The sequence below is a fragment of the Oncorhynchus clarkii genome, chromosome 19 (assembly GCF_045791955.1).
Source record: "Oncorhynchus clarkii lewisi isolate Uvic-CL-2024 chromosome 19, UVic_Ocla_1.0, whole genome shotgun sequence".
NCBI classification, from domain to species: Eukaryota; Metazoa; Chordata; class Actinopteri; order Salmoniformes; family Salmonidae; genus Oncorhynchus; species Oncorhynchus clarkii.
This window is the reverse complement of record NC_092165.1, coordinates 32,852,435-32,878,223: the sequence shown is the minus strand read 5'-3', so window position 1 is coordinate 32,878,223 and position 25,789 is coordinate 32,852,435. Positions and strand designations below refer to the sequence as shown.

General features: G+C 41.4%; 1 protein-coding gene across 1 annotated transcript in view; it reads right to left on the bottom strand.

The window, feature by feature from the left end:
* The window catches only part of LOC139375061 (protein kinase D1), a 63,831-nt gene that overhangs the window by 4,066 nt on the left and 33,976 nt on the right, over window positions 1–25,789 (bottom strand). Inside the window, exons 2-17 of the mRNA XM_071116462.1 lie at window positions 18,550–18,688; window positions 14,988–15,119; window positions 14,218–14,381; window positions 13,727–13,750; window positions 13,273–13,477; window positions 12,464–12,541; window positions 11,849–12,041; window positions 7,586–7,709; window positions 4,097–4,174; window positions 3,294–3,582; window positions 2,969–3,021; window positions 2,467–2,539; window positions 2,071–2,177; window positions 1,631–1,792; window positions 1,060–1,158; window positions 1–210 (exon numbers count right to left, since the gene is read on the bottom strand). The exon at window positions 1–210 is cut by the window's left edge and continues 58 nt beyond it. Of these exons, the coding sequence (XP_070972563.1) occupies window positions 1–210; window positions 1,060–1,158; window positions 1,631–1,792; window positions 2,071–2,177; window positions 2,467–2,539; window positions 2,969–3,021; window positions 3,294–3,582; window positions 4,097–4,174; window positions 7,586–7,709; window positions 11,849–12,041; window positions 12,464–12,541; window positions 13,273–13,477; window positions 13,727–13,750; window positions 14,218–14,381; window positions 14,988–15,119; window positions 18,550–18,688 (2,130 nt within the window). The remainder of the gene's footprint in view (window positions 211–1,059; window positions 1,159–1,630; window positions 1,793–2,070; window positions 2,178–2,466; window positions 2,540–2,968; window positions 3,022–3,293; window positions 3,583–4,096; window positions 4,175–7,585; window positions 7,710–11,848; window positions 12,042–12,463; window positions 12,542–13,272; window positions 13,478–13,726; window positions 13,751–14,217; window positions 14,382–14,987; window positions 15,120–18,549; window positions 18,689–25,789) is intronic.

Sequence of the window (25,789 nt, the reverse complement as noted above, 5' to 3'; positions counted from 1 at the left end):
CTGGTCGTGAATGTCCTCGTCCTCGTTGAATGGGAAGGTACCACTGAGGCTGACGTAGATGATGACCCCCACAGACCACATGTCCAGGGAGCGGTTGTAGCCTTTGTTCCTCAGGACCTCAGGGGCCAGGTAGGCCGGAGTGCCCACCACTGACCGACGGAAAGACTTTTCTCCAATGATGCGGGCAAAGCCAAAGTCGCACAACTTCACCTGAGACACAGATAAGTTGCGCCTCAAATGAGGTGTGTCCCCACTCTATTTGGAATAAGGTGCAATTTGAGACAAGGCCATGTTTGAAGGTCGACTACAACACAACCTCCCGCTAGTCCATCTTACGCTGCCACAGTGTTCACTCAAACACAGTGGTAATCAAGGGTTCCACACGAGAGGAACAGTACTCTAGTTGTCTAGCCACAATTAAACTTGTGTTGGAGAAAGCTAATTCATAACATCCTGCATTTGATCCACCTACACAGTTTGTTCCAGACATTATAATGATCAGCTGGCAAGGTTTACGCAAAAGGAAAATTATCACTGTCTGTTTAACATGGACATGATATGGTCTACATTCGATTTACTGTTGCTACAGAATGTCATCAGAAGGTTACCAAAACAGTGACTTCGGCAAGACTGCACAAGATGGCAGTTCTTAGCAGTGTGATGATGCCAGTGATGTTGGCAGAGCATATTTTGGGAAATGAACAACAGATATACAAGAACTGACTCCTTCCTTTTCAGAAAATATTTGCTGTAAATAACACAAATGTCATATATTTTTTAATACCCATCAGATGCCTGGAAATTCCTAAAGGGCAGTGACTCAGAGTCCATTTCCGCCTGGCAGGGAGGATACAGTACAGTACAGGACTATGAAGAGAAGGGGACCATCATTGAAAGTGTATCATTAAAATCAAGAGGACAGAACACTGTAGAGGCACTGAGCGCGCAGTAGCCATAATCAGCCACTTTATCTTAGAGGAGAGATTACGTCTGTTTATGTCTGTGAAATTGATGTTTCTGTTTTGGCTTGTTTGGAGGCTGAGCTGGAGGTTTTCTTACTTGTGGAAAAGCGTCAGAGGACGCCAGCAAGACGTTCTCTGGTTTGAGGTCACAGTGGACGATGTTCTTGAAGTGGAGATGATGAAGAGCCTGAAGAATCTAAAATATGAGGTGAAACTAAATTATTTCTTTGGCTTGTGATTTTTTTTATTATAAGGGATTATAAAAAATAAAAAATATAATCTGGTAATTTGCAATTATATACCACAAAACATGAATAAAAAAATATACATTACTTATCATCATTAAATGTGCAACAACACATGATTAAACACACATTATCATCAGAAAAATACATTAAGCATTCCTATAAGCCATATACATTATAGTCATTTATCCAGAGCAATTTACAGGAGCAATTGTGGTTAAATGCCTTGCTCAAGAGCACGTCAACGGATTTTTCAGTCTGCTCTGGGATTAGAATCAGCGACCTTTCAGTTATTTGCCCAACGCTCTTAACTGCTAGTCTACCTGCCGCACTTCACTGACTGTGTTTGTATACAGCATGTGTCACTGCTACTGCACGACTGTCCATTGTCTGCAAGCAACAACGCTTGTCAGCCAGGCTTACCTGTGAGACAAAGAATTTGGTGATGCGTTCAGGCAGCCTCCCCTTCTCACTGGACAGGATCATCTCCAGCATGTCTCCATGGAGCTTCTCCATGACGACGAAGACGCGCTCCGGCGTCTCAAACATGCACTCCAGGTTCACTACCCCAGGGTGATGCAGGTTCTAGTAAGGAAACACAGGAAGCATTTAATGGCAGCAGGCCGAAGAGCTTGACAAGTTCTACAAACACCCACTGTGACGGCATGATAACTACCTCATTATTTACATTATCTACGTACTGACAAAATATCAAGAGCCTCGCTCTATTTTTGTCTTTAGGTGTTGTTTTGTCATGTGCTCCACATAACGTGTGTCTGGCAACATCTGATAAAAATAGTAATGTTTCTAATAAAAATGTTTCATAGGAGCACACTGGGCCATGCATGCTGATGTGTGTTTACCTGAAGGATGGCGACCTCATTGCGTAGCTGGCTCTCCTGCTTGGTGGGAAAGCGTAACTTGTCAATGATCTTAATTGCTACATCCCGGCCAGTTTTTCGGTGCTTTCCTGTAGTATGGAGACATTATATTATGGAGGAATCAAAGTCAAGCTACATGTTTATGCAGGTGTGACTTCTTATAATGAATGATTATCTCAAATACTTTAAAAAAAAGATGACATTTAATCTGATTAATAGCAATGCACTATATGTATGACTCAATACAATACACACCTCCTTGGTCATGCAAATATTTTGCTAGGATAAGATCAGGAGAGAATTGATATCAAGGATGTGTTCCTCATTTTTTTTTTTTTTATAGGTTATCGGTGTGACAAGGTGGTACAAATGCATCACCTCCATAAACAATCCCAAATTGCCCCGATCCTAGGACTTCATCCGGGAATATCTGATACACTGAGCTGATATCCTGTAGGTGTAAAAATCCAGTCAATGGTTTAAATAAAAGCTTCAAGTGTATACTGTCAGAAATACTTGTCTACAATCACTTTTATCTCTTCTCATCTGGCAACTTAATATCCACTAATCCCATACACGTCTGGAAGACTTTCCCAGAAATACAATTATAACCAGTGGTACTGTGACTAATTATTGACAGTAGCTATGGCAACTGCTTCGCTGAGTGGGTAATCAAAATAATCACCATTTGAGCTACTTAGGGGATGATCTCAACTCAGAAATCTAACTATGCACGAGGAGCAGACATAAACTAGATGTGGAGCCAATGTGACTATAAATGTACCTTCCATTACTGCAATATTAGACACACTAAATCTGAGTGACAATGTGAATAAATCCAAAGGCTCGTTCAAATAACGTGAGACCAAATCCTACTTACCACGTTCTCTTGAATCTGGCAGTTGGACACTGAAATGCTGATGGAAACATCATCTGTTGGTGTAAGAGGTGTTAATCATATCTTTAAGAGTATTCCATACTATAACCTTGAGTGTTCCTCCCTAGTGCTGAGTAGGTTTGCCAAATTCTGGGAACTTTCCCAAAAATTCCCAGTCTTTGAGAAAATCCAGCTTTACTTGAGAAAGTTACCAGAATTTTGCAACCCTAGTGCTGAGTAAGACAGGGTTGCTTCCATTCAAATCCATTCATTTCTATTAGCTTTAATCTATCCCAGAATCTAGTCAATTCATTCTGCTTATACATACTGTGGCCACCGTGGCGTGACCCGTGCGACAGTCCTTTTGAGATGGCGGGCATGAGGGCGTGCTGGATGGCGATCTCCCACATACGGGCGACGTCCGGCCCGACCCCACTGACCAGCATACTGCCGTGGGCCGACATGCTCCCCGGGCCCTCCGGCCTCGCCAGGTTCTCCCCTACGTAGTAGACCAGACTGGCTGTAGCGATCTCAAAGCAGTGGGCGTTGGAGCCCTCAGACAACAGGTTGAAGGTCTTGGCTGGGTCCAGAGACAACACCTCTGACAATGGAATTTCCTGCCACACAGCAGAGGTAGTATTGTTCCTAGCTGTTTGAGGTCAAGTTACTGTAAAGAGCTTTGTGACAACAGCGGTTGTAAAAAGGGCTTTTTGAAATAAATGTGACTGATTGATGTAGACACTTAATTAACAGTAGTGGTTAGAGTACTTATATTTCAATCTGATCAATGTGTTGATGGTCCAGGCTGCCAATTTCTTGCCACTACAAATGACATTATACCGTAAATCAATTCTCCATCAATGTTTATATGACAAAGTGATTGCAACCTGCTTATCTGCTTATAATTTCTATTAGCTTTAATCTATCCCAGAATCTAGTCAATTCATTCTGCTTTAATCTATCCCAGAATAAAACTGCATGCGCTTGTTAACCTTGTCTTATTCATACCCATAATGACAGTAAATTTGTTTGCATTAACTTCAGTTCTTGAATTTCACTCACTCCTCACCCATAATAATCTATACAACATACAATTTCAATTGATCGATTTCAAAACAGTTGATTTCCAACCTTGTAGTATTTGCTTCCTGTGTCATTCTGGAAAAGCGTGATGCATTTGCTGTCCAGTCTCCAGTAGTGTCTTTTCCTCTGTAGTGGAAACAGACCGAGAGCGTTGTTAACTACCGCTGTCACAGACTGGGACAACATTCCATATGTTCATGGTGTGTTCCATCTCTGGGGCTTCCCCATCTACTATGCATCTATTATGCCGTAGGTCAGTGCCCATAGCAGATTGGAGGAACTTTTTTTGCAGGTGCTAGAGTTACAGGTAAACTCGTGAAAAACATGGATGCCTGGTGAAGACCAAATGGTCTAAACTTTGTATCAATAAAATCACCTGGGAGATTGAACAACAGATTGGAGAGGTGCCCATGTTCTTGTACTACAACTGAATTTGACACTTTGCTGGTCATTATTTATCAAACAATCACACAAACTAATGGAGCATGTATTAAACATGGGCAGTTGGTTGGCACATACTGTGCAGTACTCTATAGACCTACAGTAACACAGTGTTGGCTCACAGTACAAATACTGTCTTGTGAATAACCCTGTAACAAGTACCACAGTGTTGGCTCACAGTAATAACACTGTCTTAATAACCCTATAACAAGTAACAGTGTTAGCTCACAGTAATAACACTGTCTTAATAACCCTGTAACAAGTACCACAGTGTTGGCTCACAGTAATAACACTGTCTTAATAACCCTATAACAAGTACCACAGTGTTGGCTCACAGTAATAACACTGTCTTAATAACCCTATAACAAGTAACAGTGTTAGCTCACAGTAATAACACTGTCTTAATAACCCTGTAACAAGTACCACAGTGTTGGCTCACAGTAATAACACTGTCTTAATAACCCTATAACAAGTACCACAGTGTTGGCTCACAGTAATAACACTGTCTTAATAACCCTGTAACAGTAACAGTGTTGGCTCACAGTAATAACACCATCATAATAACCCTCTAACAAGTACCACAGTGTTGGCTCACAGTAATAACACTGTCTTAATAACCCTGTAACAGTAACAGTGTTGGCTCACAGTAATAACACCGTCATAATAACCCTCTAACAAGTACCACAGTGTTGGCTCACAGTAATAACACTGTCTTAATAACCCTGTAACAGTAACAGTGTTGGCTCACAGTAATAACGCTGTCATAATAACCCTCTAACAAGTACCATAATATTGGCTCACAGTAATAACACTGTCTTAATAACCCTATAACAAGTACCATAATATTGGCTCACAGTAATAACACTGTCATAATAACCCTGTAACAAGTACCATAATATTGGCTCACAGTAATAACACTGTCATAATAACCCTGTAACAAGTACCATAATATTGGCTCACAGTAATAACACTGTCTTAATAACCCTGTAACAAGTACCATAATATTGGCTCACAGTAATAACACTGTCATAATAACCCTGTAACAAGTACCATAATATTGGCTCACAGTAATAACACTGTCATAATAACCCTGTAACAAGTACCATAATATTGGCTCACAGTAATAACACTGTCTTAATAACCCTGTAACAGTAACAGTGTTGGCTCACAGTAATAACACCGTCATAATAACCCTGTAACAAGTACCATAATATTGGCTCACAGTAATAACACTGTCTTAATAACCCTGTAACAGTAACAGTGTTGGCTCACAGTAATAACACTGTCATAATAACCCTGTAACAAGTACCATAATATTGGCTCACAGTAATAACACTGTCTTAATAACCCTGTAACAGTAACAGTGTTGGCTCACAGTAATAACACTGTCATAATAACCCTGTAACAAGTACCATAATATTGGCTCACAGTAATAACACTGTCATAATAACCCTGTAACAAGTACCATAATATTGGCTCACAGTAATAACACTGTCTTAATAACCCTGTAACAGTAACAGTGTTGGCTCACAGTAATAACACCGTCATAATAACCCTGTAACAAGTACCATAATATTGGCTCACAGTAATCTTAATAACCCTGTAACATAGGGGTTCTTAAACTTTTTTAGCCTGGGACCCAAATTTGAAATTCTGTGTTTACCTGGGACCCAAGCTTAGGAAAATATGCAACTATACGTAAATATCGGGACATTTCATTGCCTTTATGCCTAAAAAGATGCAATATAGACAAAAACAAATAACAATGAAATACCCATAAATATCTTTTCATGTTTATTGTTCATCATTAAAAACACTCTTACATACCTGTCTAGGTTGAAACTGTTGCTGTTAAAATACATTTTTAAAATTCTGAACTGGAATAAACTGATTGATCACATCACACAGATGTAGACCAGAAAACACACAATCCTAATGAGAGGTGTGTGGCTGGTTGAAGTTTTCAACAAGCAGTTCTATTCTGGGCGTCGTTTTTGATAGTGCAACACTGAGGCCATGCTCAGCATTGACACTGTTTCTGTACTTGAGAATCCTGACTTGCATAGGTATGTGGTGCCAAACTGGATCAGAACATCTACTGCTTCCTGCTGCAGATGAGCAACCCAGAACTGTGTGAGTGTTTGCACTTCCCCACACAAAACACATTGTGGGCGCTCCTCGTTATTTCTCAAAGTTTGTATGAAAGAGACTAAAAGTAATCACTGTATTTGCGTTTCATGACGATTGAGCTCAGTCAGAACTTGTGGCTAGCATGAGTCAATTTCGTGACAGCGGTGAGTGATGGCGAGTGGGAATAACAAGTCAGTGGCTTGAACGACAGCGCTGCAGCGTGTGGATCGCGGAGTGATCTTCAATAAAACTGCAGGAAAAATATCCGGTAAACCGCGAGGCACACGGGCATCTCCCTCTACCTCTCCCACTAGCGCAGCTGCCAAACTGAGCAGACACCGTTGCTAAGCAGAGAGCGCACTGAACCGAGAGCGCAGTTGCACTTGGCCAAATAAATTCCAGTAATTAATTAAATAATTATACATTTACGTCGCCCATCCTTAACACGTCCGCAACCCACTTTGGGTACCGACCAATACTTTATGAAACGCGTCTGTAACAAGTACCACAGCGTTGGCTCACAGTACTAATACTTTTTAATAACCCTGTAACAAGTACCACGGCGTTGGCTCACAGTAATAACACTGTCTTAATAACCCTGTAACAAGTACCACAGTGTTGGCTCACAGTAATAACACTGTCTTAATAACCCTGTAACAAGTACCACAGTGTTGACTCACAGTAATAACACTGTCTTAATAACCCTGTAACAAGTAAAGTCTATCATTCCAACAGCGGGAAAATTCAATCGACAATCACAAAATACACATACACAAAACATACAAAACATTAAAGAAAAACAGCACAGAAAAGATGATCAAGTCTATAAAATGTTGTCAGATTAGTGTTGCAAAATTCCAGTAATTTTCCCCAAATTCTGGTTTTCCAGAAATCCTGGAATTTTGCCACTCTACAGAAGATTGATTAGTTGATGTGACAAAAATACATTAAGACAATCAGACTTACCAGAGTGTCTTTACTGGTGAAGTGCACTAGCCAACCTTCCTTCATGACATTACTGCTTTTCCTCTTGGTGTGCTTGACTGACTGGACCACTCGCATCAGCGGGATGTTGTTGCTAGTAGATGGGCTTTGGAATGAAGGGAGTCAAACATAAAACTCTGGCGGTGTGAATGCTTTTCTTAACATTAGGACTCAGGTAGGGTTATGGCCAATGTTCCCTCTAATTCTTTCGGCAATGAGCAAATTTCAGGTCTGATGAGCACAAACTGTGTGTTTACTGTGAACACTGAGGCTGTACCTGCTTTAGGTTACAGTTTAACTGTGAACACTGAGGCTGTACCCGCTTTAAGTTACAGTTTTATCAGCGGCCAAGTAGGCTACTGTGGCTATTTGATCATAATGTAGGCCTACCAGAGTGGCCTGCCATAAAAAACAATGGAGAAAATGCATCACATAACATTTGTCACGGATCCCCCCGGTACTGCTGCTCATTCTGTTCACCAGTTCCGGAGGTCTATGTCACCGGCATTCTAGGCTTCACTGAACGGGATTCATTATCATCAACCCCGGACTGTCTTGTCTGATTACACACCTGGTTCCCATTTCCCCTGATTAGAATGTTATATATGTGCCCTCTGTTCCCTGTCTTTGTTGGTTATTCTTTCCATGTCTGTTGGTTGTGTGAGTACCTATGTGTTGGTGTAACTGTTATGCTGCGTGCTTTATATATTATGTATTACGGGTATCGTCCCATGTCGTTCAACGAGGTTTACCCTCGCTCTTTTGTTTGGGTACAGCCCAGTGTTTTTGTATACGTGTTTGTTTTGGGAGTATTAAAAACCCCTATTGTGTATTCCTGCGCCTGTCTCCAAATCCTTTATACCAGCGTGACAACATTTTAACATGGAAATGGCTGTTCTGTCATTCAGCCTACAGTAGCAGCCAATTTGTGGTGTTCAATGTAGGCCTACATTGAAAAAAACATGCAGGGTTTGACATTAAACTGTTCATCCACTTGTCCTTCAGACAAAGAGGTGACTGAATATGTTGTGTTGTTTGATGCAAGAAACCGCTTTACAAAATAAAAATCATTTTTATTCCTATTATTACAGAGAATCAAATGATGTTACCCTCTGACTATTGGCTACTTAACACTCGAGAGCTTGGGGTTAAAGGGGAACTTGGGCTCCCGAGTGGCACAGCGGTCTAAGGTACCACATCTCAGTGCTAAAGGCATCACTACAGACCCTGGTTCGATCCGGGCTGTATCACAACCGGCTGTGATCGGGAGTCCTATAGGGCGCCACACAACTGGTCCAGCTTCGTCCGGGTTAAGGGAGGGTTTGGCCGGGGTAGGCCGTCATTGTAAAATAATAATTTGTTCTTAATTGGCTTGCCTAGTTAAATAACGGTTAAATTATTCAAGCTTGTCTCAAAATACAACACTGTCCATTTAAGACAAAAAAAAAGCTTTTTACCTGACTCGCTTTTCAAAGATGTCTAGAAATGTACATATTTTGTGCTATTGTAGGAAGAAATCACTCCCCTACTGCTGACTACAAATGATCTATAACTGGGCTGATAACTCACTAACTAGCAAAAGATATTAACAAAATGTGTACACGTGGCTACATGCAGCTCTTGCTTTTATCTCCAAACAAGCGCATCTACTCATGACCGCTCATGCTGTAAACACAGTCCAGTTCAAAGGGAATGGTGCAGATCCATATATGGCAATGGTTTATTTGCATATAGGCCTACTGCAGCTCTGATTGGTTAAGTCACACCGGTCTGCATAGAGTACGAGTCATGTATGTCAATGCACTAAAATCCTACTCTGATGCGTTCTGCCTACAACACAATCTCTTGCATTATTTTGTTTTGTTTCGGTATGTTGCATTGAAAGTGGCTAATATTGTGTTGATTCGATCACAATTATCACAGTAAAGAGTCAAGATCACTTTGAGTCAAAATGCAAGACGAGAGCTACCGCTCAGATTATTATTCTTTTTTACATTACTTAATAAATGTAAGCCTATGCAACATTAACCAATTAAAAACAGTACTGTAGCAATGAGGTATGCTATAGGCCCAATATATTATCAGGGCATATTGGCTTTGCTTGAATTGCCCTGCCAATGCATTGTTGTTCGGGACATTTTTAAAAATAAATATCAAAATTTGAGGTAGGCTATATGATCACACCGGTAATAGATCCTTTGTTGTATTACTTGTGAGGCACAGCGGATTGAGTGAAAATGTAAATAATTAGCTTTTTATTTTACTGGGTGCCTGCATCTGATGATTTTTTATTTATTTTTATTTAACTAGGCAAGTCAGTTAAGAACAAATTCTTATTTTCAATGACAGCCTAGTGGGTTAACTGCCTGTTCAGGGGCAGAACAACAGATTTGTACCTTGTCAGCTTGGGGATTTGAACTTGCAACCTTCCGGTTACTAGTCCAACGCTCTAACCACTAGGCTACCCTGGCGCCCCTGATCAGTCTGATCAGTCCTTCCACTGATACTGACCAAAAATGTCAGTGTCTTCCAGCTGATAGTGAAATTCGAGTTGCACCTCATTATTTCTGCCTCATGTACAAATTCATGTTGTTACTCCTATGAAAAGTGAAAGTGAAATATTCCTCAATATTAAAAAAGACCCAAGCCATTTATAATAACAATGCAAACCTATCGATACTTTCCTACTCATTCATTACTGATTGTAGTAGCACTGAGTGGAAATAGGAAGAACACACATTTTATGGTTTATAAAAGTGTTGAATACAAAGTGTTGACATGGCTGAGTAAGAACTTAAACATGAACTCAGTCATAAAAACAGCAGCTCTTTTCTGTATTCATTGACAGTCTCTAGTCATGGTTTTAAACATTTTGAAATCTCATAGTATCAACTTTTCTGTAGCTTTCTTTTATGCCTGCTAAGTTACTGCAGACACGGTAATCTGAACCATCTGATTGGCCAGCGGTAGGCCTATAGTGCACTTGATTTTCTCTCCGGGCCCGCCTACCCGGTGCGTAGGGCAGCTGAATTGGGTGCACCTACCACTGACAGCCCGAGACAAAAAAAATACTTTATAGTTGGCTTTTTTACAGAAATGTTTGGAGATCGACCAGTCGATCGCGAACGACCGGTTGGTTACCACTGCTCTAAAAAGTTGAGTGAACTTCCATCTCGTGCTTCTCTCTGCGGACTGACATCTCTTCTGATCGTGCATGTGCACGGCAGTCCTGGGGCTACTGCGCGCAGCTTAGAGGGAGCATTGGTTATGGCCATGGTTATGGTTACGCCGTGGTGTGGACATGAAGCTAAGGTAAGGATAGAACCGGGATGTGGACATGAAACAAGGGTTAGGGTTGAACCGGGATGTAGACATGAAGCAAGGGTTAAAATTGTGGTTGAGGCCAGGGTTGAACCGGGATGTGGTTGAAGCTAGGGTTAGAGTTATGGTTGAGGCTAGGGTTGAACCGGGATGTGGTTGAAGCTAGGGTTAGAGTTGTGGTTGAGGCTAGGGTTGAACCGGGATGTGGTTGAAGCTAGGGTTAGAGTTGTGGTTGAGGCTAGGGTTGAACCGGGATGTGGTTGAAGCTAGGGTTAGAGTTGTGGTTGAGGCTAGGGTTGAACCGGGATGTGGTTGAAGATAGGGTTAGAGTTGTGGTTGAGGCTAGGGTTGAACCGGGATGTGGTTGAAGCTAGGGTTAGAGTTGTGGTTGAGGCTAGGGTTGAACCGGGATGTGGTTGAAGATAGGGTTAGAGTTGTGGTTGAGGCTAGGGTTGAACCGGGATGTGGTTGAAGCTAGGGTTAGAGTTGTGGTTGAGGCTAGGATTGAACCGGGATGTGGTTGAAGCTAGGGTTAGAGTTATGGTTGAGGCTAGGGTTGAACCGGGATGTGGTTGAAGCTAGGGTTAGAGTTGTGGTTGAGGCTAGGGTTGAACCGGGATGTGGTTGAAGCTAGGGTTAGAGTTGTGTTTGAGGCTAGGGTTGAACCGGGATGTGGTTGAAGCTAGGGTTAGAGTTGTAGTTGAGGCTAGGGTTGAACCGGGATGTGGTTGAAGCTAGGGTTAGAGTTGTGGTTGAGGATAGATGATTGTCCTACCACTCCTGAGAGTAACGCCCATACCAACATACTAATTCCCAATACATTGCTTCATTCTCAGGAGTATGCTAGAGTAGATATTGTACGAGGAACTATGACCATTGGGGTGTCCCTCTGGCCTAATCCTAGTCATAGGTCCAGTCAATCACCTTATAGCCCTGTTGGAGTCGTCCTCTGGGTCGTGGAGCTCTCCCATTTCCCCATGGCCAGCCTCCAGCAGGCCAGTGTCAGTCACCACGGCCTCCTCCATGTCATCCATGAGACCACTGTTCCTGTCACTGTCGTGGTCGTCACAACCCTGCCCCATCACCAAATCAGACTCCGCCCCTGGGCTCAGTAGTTCTGGAGGAGGAGGAGCAAGTGGAAACACACACAAGGAATTAGAAAAAAGTTGAAATTGAAGTATGCCAAAGAATATCTGTTTTTTAAAGAAGAAGAAAGAAGAAACAAAAGAGGACAATACTAAGAATATCAGAATGGTAGAGTAGAAGAGATGTAAAAAATAAAACAGTGAAGTTATTTCACAGTCATAATTTGGTCAATATTTACAAGGAACATTCTGGTACTTCCAAGAATTTAACTGGTATTCTATTTGATTGACTTTCTACAGTCTCTGACAACTGAAGTAAATGCTGCAGAATTGAAAGAAAAACATCTCAATCCTGTGACATTTCTGTAAAAAAATGTATGAGATGGACTACCACTTAGTTGGAAAGATCTGCCACACTTAAAGCAAAATAATGACTATCTAAAGTGAGACTTGCCTCCATTTTTAGACACTTCTCCAAGGCAGTTGTTTGGCACTTTGGGCGCACATCGTTTATGACAGTTGAATTTGCAATCTGTAACCGTGAGAGAGAAACAGAGAGAGTGTGAGAGAATGTGTGTGAGAGAGAGAGACAGAGAGAGTGTGCAAGAGGGGAGGGAAAGAGATAAAAGAAAGAGAGATAGCTGGCACATCCACATGAAACCTGTATAATAGCACTGTGACTAAAAACAACATGTTATCTGTCAGCTAGAGTACCTCATGAACCGTCTCTCATATGATACTATTACACCCTGTTCTGTCGTATATATATATACAGTACAGCTCTACACATACACTAACAACGGCTGCTAAAAAAAAGACAAAATCCCAGCCATCATTTCAGGGACAAATGTTTTTGGCAGCAAAATAAATGAAAGCAACATGACTACTTGTCTACACTATAGTAACCATAGAATTACAGTACAGAGTATCTGTGAATTATGGAATCTCTACGGTAGTAACAACACTGTTGCTGCATTTGTGATTACCATGTAATTATACAGTTACAAGGCTATCTAAAAATCAGACCATAATAGTTATTCCAGATGTCACAAATAAAGCTTGAGGGAGAAACATCTGAACATCTGTGAGCTTTGCCAACTCTGTGACAACCAAGTCTCGACATATCCCAAAATAATACCACCTGAAACTATTGAGCTGGTAAAAGCCCACAAGTGAGTCACACACTATTACAGCATCACCACCTCCTCCACCACCAGTCAACCTCTCATGATCTCAAGTCTTTCTCTCCAGGCCCTACTGTACCTTTGCATTGCAGGCCTTGACGGAACAGACCCTTGAGTAGCTTCTTGCAGTGTTGGCAGACGGTGGGGCGTGTGTAGGAGTGGACGACAAACGTATGAGGCACCTTGACTTTGGACATGAGGATTTTGTCTAACTCTATGGGCCGGCCGGTGTAGGAAGAGGACCTTCTCTCTCTGCCGGGAAAGATGTCTGACTGTGCCTTCTGCTGCGGAGGGTAGCAGGGCAAGGCACATGGTAGGCATGGAGGTAACAGATGACAAGCAACAACTACGTAAACTACAATTATATAATTCAATCCCTTTTCTTTGTCTTCTTTGTCTTATTTGGGCATATGACACTTTAGGGAAAAACAGAGAAAGAGTGCTTCTGGTGAGAATAGGCATATTCACACTGCAGTAGGTGATGGCTGGGTTTAATACAGGAGTAAGTGGGGACAGGGTATTGGGGTACCTACCTCCATGCCGGAGTTGACAGAAGACTGAGCATGCAGCGAGGAGAGGACAGGGACACACACAGGGAGGAGAGAATTCATAGTTAAACCTAACAGATATTCACACACATGACTGACTGCTGCTTGAGTAAAGAGCTGCTCCTACAGAATTCATCACGAACACAAGCAACAGGCCTTGCAGAATCACATCAAGTCCTTTATAGTAGGAACATGACTCTCATTGTAATCCAACAATTTGTCATTGGGAGGTTGGGAATGCATAGGGCATGTAGTAATCTGTGGTGTGTGTGTGTGTGTGTGTGTGTGTGTGTGTGTGTGTGTGTGTGTGTGTGTGTGTGTGTGTGTGTGTGTGTGTGTGTGTGTGTGTGTGTGTGTGTGTGTGTGTGTGTGTGTGTGTGTGTGTGTGAGTGTGTATCAGCTGTCATGCCCGTGTGAGCTTGGGCATGTGTGAGTGGCTCTTCCTGATGACCCACAGTAACCAGGGGTAAACTCACCAGTAAGGCCTCGTCGGAGGTGAAAGGCGAAGGCTCATTGGACCGAGTGGTGGTCAGGGTGGTCAAGCCGGTCAGAGAGACATTGGACAACCTCCGCTTGCGGATACCACTGCAGTTATTTGGGATTTTAAACGCACAGCGCTTGTGATAGTTCAGACCACAACCTTCGGCGAAAAACAGACGGTTTTCAGAGCAAAGGTGAGTTCACGTGTAATGTGGTCATTTTTATACTTGCATCAAACTGGTGAGAGACTGTCTTTATGGAACTAAGTAGGAATCATCTGATGGACCAAGTCATTCATGGATTGTTGAAACTTTGGGAGAGTTTCCTTCATGAGCTGGCCACCATTCCAGTCAGACAGAAGTACTTGCTAACTTTTATACATGCTAGGCTATTGTGTCTGCTTCCATCCACTCCATGCACTACCTATCCAACTCCTTTCCAACTACCACTTCAGCCTGACAGAAGACACATTGTTCTCAAGCAGGGGCTTTGCTGCTCACCATGAACCCTGAGGAGACCTCTTCAGACTAGAGTACACCTGGGTGGCCTGTATCCCACGTACCCTAATTCTCTCTTACAGAGTTCCTTAACAGTATCGAAGTGGCTGGAACTTAAAGAAATGTGTTAAAATGGGCCCATGGTTACACCCCAAATTGTACCCTATTACACTACAAAGTGCACTACTTTTGACCAGAGCCCTGGCACTATATAAGGAATAGGATGCCATTCGAGATGCAGTCCTTGGCTCCTACTGTACAGTACCTACCTTCACACTTGAGGCCCTGTCTCACCAGGCCCCACAGCATCTCTCCACAGTGGTCACAGAAGGCAGGGGCCCGGTAGGAGTGGACAAACAAGGCATGGGGACGGATTTGGAAGTCCTCCACTGTTGCAGAGGCTAGAACAGGTCAACAACAATAGTCAATGGTTCAATTTCAACAGTTCCTCACATTCCCCAGATTTAATCAGTACTCAATAGTTGAGTTGTATTCTGTGAATAGTGACCCATTAGTGAAGTAGTGTAGTGGTACCATGTTTACAATGGATGTAGAATACAAAAAATTATTGGCCGTTGGCTGGTACAGTATTTGTATATTTTGAGGTAAAGGCTTTTTGCTGCAGTTAGAGTTGTGGTTTTTGGCTGATGCTGTTAGGCTGCATTGGGCAAATGGGATAGAGCGGAGAGCTCAGCATGAGACTGCCTCATCAAACTCACACATCTTCCCACCAACATGCTTGTCTCAGCACGCTGAATACATTCTGATTAGCCATTCTGCTTGGTAAATTAGTTACATTTATTCAAATTATTGTTTTGCCTGTTGTTTAAAAGCAAAACTATGGTTGGAAGTTGAACAACCTGTAACTGTCATTGCATATTTCAGAAGACGAGTGTGTGGATGTGAATGTGGTACCTAGGTAGGCTTAATCTAAATAAATACCTATGTCTAATTAGTGGTTCTAGTGACATTACCGCTTGCTGAGTTCTGCTTTTGCCGCTACACAACTTTAAACACTAAAAGAAAACAAAACACGGATGAATATAAAGATACGCTGTGGTGGTAAAGACCAGCTCACATGAGACACAGTATCTCTGCATTCCAGCACGGCACAGTACTGATCCTTTTACTGTTTCACAACGGCAAATGGTGTTAGAGTATTCCATTTCAGTGTACAAACCGGTTCAGTGTACAAATCATTGGGTAGAGTTAAAGTTGCCTTCTTCCTCACTCCCATTCTTCTGTTTACAGATTGGGGTGCACACCCGTTTTGCATCAAGTAGCATCCATCCTGTTCCAGCGTAACAAATTGACGTTGTTCACACCCTCGTGCTGGTAACAGCAAAAGTGTTCTTGGCATCCTATCCACCTTCACACTCATTAAGTTGCTCCAGAAGTCGAAAAAGATCAAACGAGGAAAGACAAATCGTGAGATCTTTGACAGGAAGACTGGCTGGTGAAAACAACTCTCTGGGATAGTGTAACACACCGTAATGTTCATTTATCAACCATTACCATTTTTTTTTCTGTGAAGGGAATTTATGATTTTATTGATGAGTTCAGTGGAGCACAAGTGTTCTGGCATTTGGCCCCTGTGGTGAGCCTCCTATAGTAGCTGCTCTATGTTAGCATGACGCTCTCTCCACTCATACTTCCTGAGCTTATCAAGAGTCAAGAACAGAACAAGGTTATAACTTGTTTTGATCTTCTACCTCAAATGTGAGTGCTAGCATAAGCTGAGATGAACTGAACAACGAGAGTAGTACAAAATAATACTGCAGACAGACAGACACAGACAGTGTTAGCGGCATCTGTGCAGTAAGACATACCCATGTGAACCTTCACAACATGTGACCTCTTATAATGTAACACAATAGCCACACATTAGAATCCATGCAATTCTCTGTTATTATTCACTTCGCGCAGCCTCTGATGCTGAAACAGTAACAGAACTAGACAACAATTTACACACCACAGTCAACAGAGGACACATTTTGTTCAGAGCAGCCGCACAGTGGGAATGATCACAATTAATAATCACAGACAGTCTAGTCTTCACTGCTTCTTTCTGACAGTTGTAAAGTTCTTCCTGTGTTACTTTTGCTCTGTGCTCACTGCTCTCTCAGCTGTCGAGTGTGTCATTAAAAAGTGTCATGAGAATGTGTTCATCTGGGCATGTAAATCACTAAATCACCTGAGCCCTCTCTTTCCCAGCAAGGGGTGCAGCCAGGGGGTAGTGGAGGTGTCAATCTACCCAATGCCCCCCCCCCCCCCCCCCGTCTCTGTACCACAGCCACAACTAAATTACCTGCCATACTGTAACACACAGAGGGGGAAGAGAAAGCCTGCCAAGCGTTTGTAAAAACACTTTAGCAGTGTCAAACGCGATACTTCGATCACTTCCTACTCCTGGGCTAGGATAAGCACACCCCTGATTTTTTGCTGGGTGCGGCAGCCAAACAACTGGAGGGGGTGGAGGGGAGCAGAAAACTGCCAAAACAAAGCAGAGCGACATCACTGGTTCAATACGCAAAGATGATTAAAGATTTGTGTGACGACTTACTATTTGGTTATTTTAATAAATGCTTTATTACTTCACAAGAGACGGGCATCTGAGATAGAACTTACAGTAATTGGTTAATTTGCATATTGGCATAGTTCCACATTTCCAGATCACGACTTGTGTGTTGGTGTTTCTGATTGGCAGCTAACCCTGTGGTGGTTTTAAGATATTATCTGAATGAATGATCTTTTGTAGCTGGCTATATCAGCTAGACACCAGCATGCCCTCTAGCTCTGTATTTGTCATGTAGTCAGTTATCCATGTTCTTGTCTGTTGTGATGACTGAGTCAAATTAACCACACAGTATGCTATTAGCTAAGCACAAAGACAATATACACGCTTATGCCATTTAGATACTATGAAATGTAACATTATGTCCTCACTATTATCATTGTGTCGTCTGATTGGTCCATTACGCTGGGTAACATTGTATCTCTCTCCTCCTTTTCAAGCTGCTATTATGGAGATGCTTTGTACTCTGTTCACCATCTGTATGAAACTTGAACACGTTCTGCATTTAGAACAAAAACAAAAAAGAACCTTCTACTTCCTGCTATTATTCAAAATCAAGGGTTCATAGGAGAGTTCACCCCTCTTCCCTATATCAAATGGTATATTCTAGTGGCTACATAACTAACAGAAAGAAACTGCTGAAGAGAAGCAGTGAATGCAATAGGCCTATGTTCTATTGCATTAAAACACTGTGTGGGAAAAAAGGTCATATGAATGTATACGACATATGCAAACAGAGATTAGCCTATACGTAAACAGAACACAGGTGAACAGAACTCACCTTCAAACAGGAGCATGTTACATATTCAAATGCGTAGGGCATGGATAGAAACACCTCAATCCAGAGGAAGACATTGTGCCATGTGTGACCTAAGGAGGGCCTGGGTCGTTTTATATCATGGCAGCCGTAACAAAATGTTTTGAAACATTTTGCAACAGAAAACCACAATGAATGTTTCTTATTGGTCAAGTTTGGGTAGTTCCTCCCCATTTCAGTTTATTTTCTTCTGTTTGATGCCTAATGAACACAGCTCTGTTCTAGTGTGTACTATAGTCTTACCTGATAGCATCACCTCAACCAGGCAGTGTGTAGTGTGTAACATGTAGTGTGTAGTGAGAACTGGTTTTACCTGATAGCACCACCTCAACCAGGTAGTGTGTAGTGTGTAACATGTAGTGTGTAGTGAGCACTGGTTTTACCTGATCGCACCACCTCAACCAGGCAGCGTGTAACATGTGGTGAGTACTGGTCTTACCTGATAGCACCACCTCCACCAGGTCTCCCTCTGTGATGTCTGTAGCACATTTCACCAGCTGGAGGATGTTCTCTGAGTTTGGGACATGGCGGAACAGCAGGATCTTATCATACATTCCATAGAAGCCACACTCAGGTAACTGTGTGGGAGAGAAAAAAAAAAGAGTAGCTGGCATTGGTTTGATAGGTTTTCTTGTTTGCTTGACTATAGTTCTGTCCAAAACAGATTCGCTGTTCTATTGCTTGTTGATTAAGTGGAAAGAAATGTACAATAATTTCCTTTCAGACAATTTAAAACAATATCTTAATAGTCAAATTAAAGATGTCCTTCTCTGCTTTTTTTTCAGGCAACACAAGAAGAAATCTGTCTCCATAGAGACCCTTGGAGGCATCTCACACAGCAGACTAGGGCAGATTAACCAAATAACATTTAGAGGAACAATGATATTGTCTCTAAATTCAATTTACAGAGTCCAGGGTTCAACCTTTCACCAATGATGATACAGTACTGATACCCAACTGCCCATTGATAATATAGCTCCAAAGGATCTTCAGAGATATTTACAAAGCTGTTCATCACAGCCTCCATTCAGTAACAATGTAAGTTATAGTAAAGTCATATGCCTCTTCAAATGGAATTGCATTGGTGCTATGCTGCTGATTAAGGAGCCCCATAATGATGCAGACTGTTAATAGCCCGTATGCTGTCTTATTGTACAGTTGAAGTCGAAAGTTTACAAACACTTAGGTTGGAGTCATTAAAACTAATTTTTCATCCACTCCACAAATGTATTGTTAACAAACTATAGTTTTGGTAAGTTGGTTAGGACATCTACTTTGTGCATGATATAAGTCATTTTTCCAACAATTGTTTAAAGACAGATTATTTCACTTATAATTCACTGTATCACAATTCCAGTGGGTCAGAAGTTTACATACATTAAGTTTACATACACTAAGTTGACTGTGTCATGGATTTAGGAGCTTATTTTTTTGTCAATTGGAGGTGTACGTGTGGATGTATTTCAAGGCCTACCTTCAAACTCAGTGCCTCTTTGCTTGACATCATGGGAAAATCAAAAGTTATCAGAACAGACCTCAGAAAATAAATTGTAGACTTCCACAAGTCTGGTTCATCCTTGGGAGCAATTTCCAAATGCCTGAAGGTACCACGTTCATCTGTACAAACAATAGTACGCAAGTATAAACACCATGGGACCACGCAGCCGTCATACTGCTCAGGAAGGAGACTAGAGAGACTCTGTCTCCAAGAGATGAACAAACTTTGGTGCGAAAAGTGCAAATCAATCCCAGAACAACCGCAAAGGACCTTGTGAAGATGCTGGAGGAAACCGGTACATAAGTATCTATATCCACAGTAAAACAAGTCCAATATCGACATAACCTGAAATGCCGCCCAGCAAGGAAGAAGCCACTGCACCAAAACTGCCATAAAAAAGCCAGACTACGGTTTGCAACTGCATATTGGGACAAAGATCGTACCTTTTGGAGAAATGTCCTCTGGTCTGATGAAACAAAAATATAACTGTTTGGCCATAATGACCATCGTTATGTTTGGAGGACAAGTGGGAGGCTTGCAAGCTGAAGAACACCATCCCAACTGTGAAGCGGTTGTGGATATATTGAAGCAACATCTCAAGATATCAGTCAGGAAGAAAGCTTGGTCGCAAACTTCCAAAGTTCTGGCAAAATGGCTTAAGGACAACAAAGTCAAGGTATTGAAGTGGCCATCACAAAGCCCTGACCTCAATCCTATAGACATTTTGTGGGCAGAACTGAAAAAGTGTGTGAGAGCAAGGAGGCCTACAAACCTGACTCAGTTACACCTGCTCTGTCAGGAGGAATGGGCCAAAATTCACCTAACTTATTGTGGGAAGCTGTTGGAAGGCTACCTGAAACGTTTGACCCAAGTTAAACAATTTAAAGGCAATGCTAGCAAATACTAATTAAGTGTATGTAAACTTCTGACCCACTGGGAATGTGATGAAAGAAAGAAATACTGAAATAAATCATTCTCTCTACTATTATTATTATTTCCTAGGATAAAATGTCAGCTATTGTGAAAAACTGAGTTGAAATGTATTTGGCTAAGGTGTATGTACACTTCCGACTTCAAGTGTACAGTCTTTACCAAGAGGCAGAAGCCTATAGCCTAGACACAGACTTGACAATTGTTCTTCTCTGCTAAATGTAAGGTAGGTGTTTAACCAAACAGGCAACACAGTCTGCTGCAAAAGAGCCCACATTAACAGATGCAGACTAGGGGCCAATTACTCTATTTTAATGCAGTTAGAACATGTATTGTGTTTCATTAAATTAAAGACCCAGGATACTAGAAAACAGCCCAGAGCAAAGATACAATTTGTGTATTTTGGTGTATTTAGTGAGGTTAAACATTCAGAATGTTTCAGATAGAAACATCGGATAGAGCAGCACATTCTGTCACGTTGCACCCATGCTATTTAGAAACAGTAAAAGGAGAATGGTCTGTTTCACCATGTTCTGTTGTAGAACATCATTGGATTTTTAACTGTCTGTTTCACTAATCTATCTAAAGTCTGAGGTCAAACTATGGTGTGCTTTAGGTCAACAAGCACAATGCCAGGGCTGGGAGGTAAAATGTGTTTTGTTATACCGGTATTGATGCATGGACCGGTTTGGATTTATGTTATACCTTACATAACAGTATTCCAATGTTTGCTTTGTTAAATGTAATAATTGAAAAGTAAAACTCGAACAAGCAGAGCAGGTGCCAAAAGGACCCTAGAAATCTGCACACATCCCCTTGTGGTGGAAGTATGAACTGCCAATAAATCCATAAAAAATACCTGTCAATTATCAACCTGAAAATGTCATCCTGGCACGTTTAATCAAAAAGGTTAAATGTCACAGTAGCTGACTTTATCTCAATACATTGCAGTCAATGGGAAAAGATACGTTTCAATCAAATTAATCTTATGTCAATAAATTCCAGTCAATGGGAAAAGATGAGTGTCACAGGGTTGATGCCTAAGGGAATACATTGCATCAATGGGGGATGATTAGGATCACAACATGATTTTGAGCCGGGATGTAGAAATGAAGCTAGGGTTAGGGATAGGGTTGAGGCTAGGTTTAGAGTTGAGCCGGGAGTTGATATGAAACTAGGGTTAGGGATAGGGTTGAGGCTAGGTTTAGAGTTGAGCCGGGAGTTGATATGAAACTAGGGTTAGGGATAGGGTTGAGGCTAGGTTTAGAGTTGAGCCGGGAGTTGATATGAAGCTAGGGTTAGGGATAGGGTTGAGGCTGGGTTAGAATTTACAACTTTCAGATGAGACTGAATTAAGGTGACGATTAATATTGACTGCTATTGATGTAAAATATTACTAGGTCTTTAAGAGTTTATTCGGAAGATAACAGCTCTATAAATATTATTTTGTGGTGCCCTGACTCTCTAGTTAATTACATTTACATGATTAGCTCAATCAGGTAATATTAATTACAGAGAAAGGATTTTATAGAATAGCATGTCATATCACTTAATCAGGCATAGCCAAAGACACGACATAACTCATTCGATTTGATAAGTTGAATCATGGTTGGCCTGTTCCAATTGTAATATGTTCATACATTGTGCGTGATGTTTAATTGTATTTTTGTATACAACATTTGCTAGCATACACATTTTGGATACAGCTTTAATTAAAAATGGATTAAATATTTTTCTTCCTCACCCATCTACACACAATCGACTATAATGACAAAGTGAAGACATGTTTTTAGAAATGAAGCAGATTTCTTGAAAATGAAATACAGAAATCTAATTGACATACTGTAAGCATTTGCACCCCTAAGTCAATACATTGTAGAAGCACCTTTGGAGGCGATTATAGCTGTGAGTCTTTCTGGGTAAGTCTCTAAGAGCTTTGCACACCTCGATTGTACAATATTTGCCCATTATACTTTAAAACATTCTTCAAGCTCTGTCTGTTGATTGTTGATCATTGCTAGACAGCCATTTTCAAGTCTTGCCATAGATTTTCAAGCCGATTTAAGTCAAAACTGTAACTAGGCCACTCAGGAACATTCAATGTCGTCTTACATCTTTTGTGGAACAGTCAATTCTTAACGTAAAGGCTTGAAACTCGTTAAAGAGTGTCCCCGGGAGGACATACAGTACATTGAATTTCAGCTTCCTGCGATTACAGGAAGTGACTTAATTTGGGGTAATAGAGCTGGTTTTGAAGGTTTAAAAAGGTTTAATCTTCACAGATTTTACATATGAGTGACCGGGGAACCCGACATATACAATTTGAAGTCAACCAACCCAAAGCATTTTTGCCCTTGATTGGACACAATGGTCTTACAGTTCTAGAAACTAAGAGCCTTTCTATGAATTATTGAATTAATACTGAAGAGGATTGACTTGAAACTGTCTGTGTCTATCAGCCTGCCTGTCAGCCTGTCTGTGCCTGCCTATCTGTCAACCTGTCTGTGGAAGAGAGGGAGAGATGAGAGGAGGGGGAGGCAGGGAAAGGAGGGATAGAGAATGAGGAGGGAGGAGAGAGAGAAAATGGAGAGAGTATCAAGGGGAAGAAAGGGGAAAGAGAGGTGAGAGGGTGAGAGAGAGTAGGGAGGGGGAGAGGGTGAAGGAGGAATGGGGAGAGAGTAGAGGGAGAGAGAGTGAGAGTTGAGAGGAGGTGGAGGGAGAGAGGGAGGGAAAGGAGGAGGGAGAGAGAAGGGGGATAGTGAGGGAGGGGGAGAAAGGGGAAAGAGGGGAGAGGGTGAAGGAGGGATGGCTGAGAGAGTAGGGAGGGGAGAGGGTGAAGGAGGAATGGGGAGAGATTAGAGGGAGAGGGAGATAGAAGAGAGGAGGTGGAGGGAGGGAAAGAAAGAAAAGGGGAGAGAATGGAGGGAGAAGGGATAGAGAAGGGGGATAGTGAGGGAGGGGGTGAGAGAGACGGAAAGGGTGAGGAAGGGGGAGAGTGTAGAGAGGGTGAAATAACGGGGAGAGAGAAGAGAATGAGGGGATAGAGAGGAGGTAGAGAACGAATGACAGACATGAGATAAATTAGAAATACATCAACCCTGTGACACATCTTTTCTCATTGACTGTATTAAGAAAAACGTCAGCGACAAGGGACCATTTACCCTTTTTGCAATAACGTGCCAGGATGACGTTTTCCTATGATATCATGTTGAAAATACATGGTCATATAGGAGAAGAATTATTCTGATAAAGAAAAAGTTACCTTTTGACTAAATTAAGGCATACAAATACAAAAAACAAATGTGGCTCTGTGTGGAAATGATAACAGTGTGCAGGAGATTCAGAAATGGATGAAAATGCCCCCCCCCCAAAATGTATCAAATGGGTTTGAAATGTAATTTAAAACAAATCAGAAAAGCACCCCATAGGATCATACACTACTAATGAAGCATATTTAGAGCTTTTATTATTCAAAAACATAACCTACCGTTCAAAAGTTTGGGGTCACTTAGACATTTCCTTGTTTTTGAAAGAAAAGCAAATTTTTTGTCCATTAAAAGGCCTCCCACTCCTCTTTCTATTCTGGTTAGGGCCAGTTTGCGCTGTACTGTGAAGGGAGTAGTACACAGCATTTCTTGGCAATTTCTCACATGGAATAGCCTTCATTTATCAGAACAAGAGTAGACTGACGAGTTTCAGAAGAAAGCTCTTTGTTTCTGGCCATTTTGAGCCTGTAGTCAAACCCACAAATGCTGATGCTCTAGATACTCAACTAGTCTAAAGAAGGCCAGTGTTATTGCTTCTTTAATCAGCACAACCGTTTTCAGCTGTGCTAACAAAATTGCAAAAAGGTTTTCTAATGATCAATTATCCTTTTAAAATGATAAACTTGGATTAGCTAACACTGTGCCATTGGAACACGGGAGTGATGGTTGCTGATAATGGGCCTCTGTACGCCTATGTAGATATTCTTTTTTTTTTTTATCTGCCGTTTCCAGTTACAGTAGTCATTTACAACATGAACTATATCTACACTGTATTTCTGATCAATTTGATATTATTTAAAAATCGACAAAAAAAAAGTTTTTCTTTCAAAAACAAGGACATTTCTAAGTGACCCTAAACTTTTGAACGGTAGTGTAAAATTGCCTTCAAATATGTCATACAGTCAAACATTCTAAAAAATATTGTGATATGATATTTTGGCCATATCGCCCAGCCCTAACGTGCACTATACGTCTAAACACGATGTACGTGGTTATTAAACAGTTTTAGGAATAGCATCCCCCTTATCAATCCAATGTCAAAGAAAAGAGCAACATATTGACTGACCTGTGTACTATGGTGAGGGAACCACTGCTGTGCATCACCCGCTATTGATCTACTCTGCTGAGCTTGGTTACAACAACATGTAGCCAATCCCACTATTTCACCATCTAGTTAAGCTCACATCACACACACACGTCAGAAAATGGTTGGGGGAGGGAGGGGGTGCAGAAGAAGAAAGAAAGAAATTGCCCGCGCTACAGATGGATATACCAGTCTGCTAATACAGGACTAGTAAAGGACCAGTGCAATACTTTAAAAAAAATATATATATTTTTTTTTATTCTGATTTTTCAGGGGGTGCTGTAATACCCTCAGCACCCCTACTTCCCGCAGGTATGCACACACACACACACGTTTGACATTGTAATTTTTCGTCTGTTAATCCAATTAGAACTCGTTAGTAACACTGAATTGATTTGTATAATATTATTATTGTAATAACTCTGAGAGATAATTCCTGGTTTTACAAAAGGTAGCACCTGAGGATAAGAAAGCAATAAAACAGCTAGAGGAGGAGAAGACCTAATACATTTTTTTACAAATCTATGAGAATGAGCAATGATAATGCCTACCAAATATTGTCTAAGGCAAAAAGGGGCAAACTTCAAGTAGCATGGTAATGAATATAGCTCTATCAAAGCTGATGTATTGCAGTGTAGGCCTCATGTAGTTTTGCTAGCTTAGCTCTGTAATAGTCTGTCAGCAATGACTCCATCCACTAATAAATGAGACAGTAATTGATCTGTTAAGTCACATGCTCTAAATCCCCATGAGCCTTTGCTCTGCTCCATTCAGTCAATACAGATCACACATGGCGCTGTGTCTGACAGCAAATGAACACTAACACTCAGTAGGACTAATGGAGTAATTATTGCAGGAGGAAAGGTTGTCAGAGTGTCGTGGTGTTGTGGATCTGTATTTT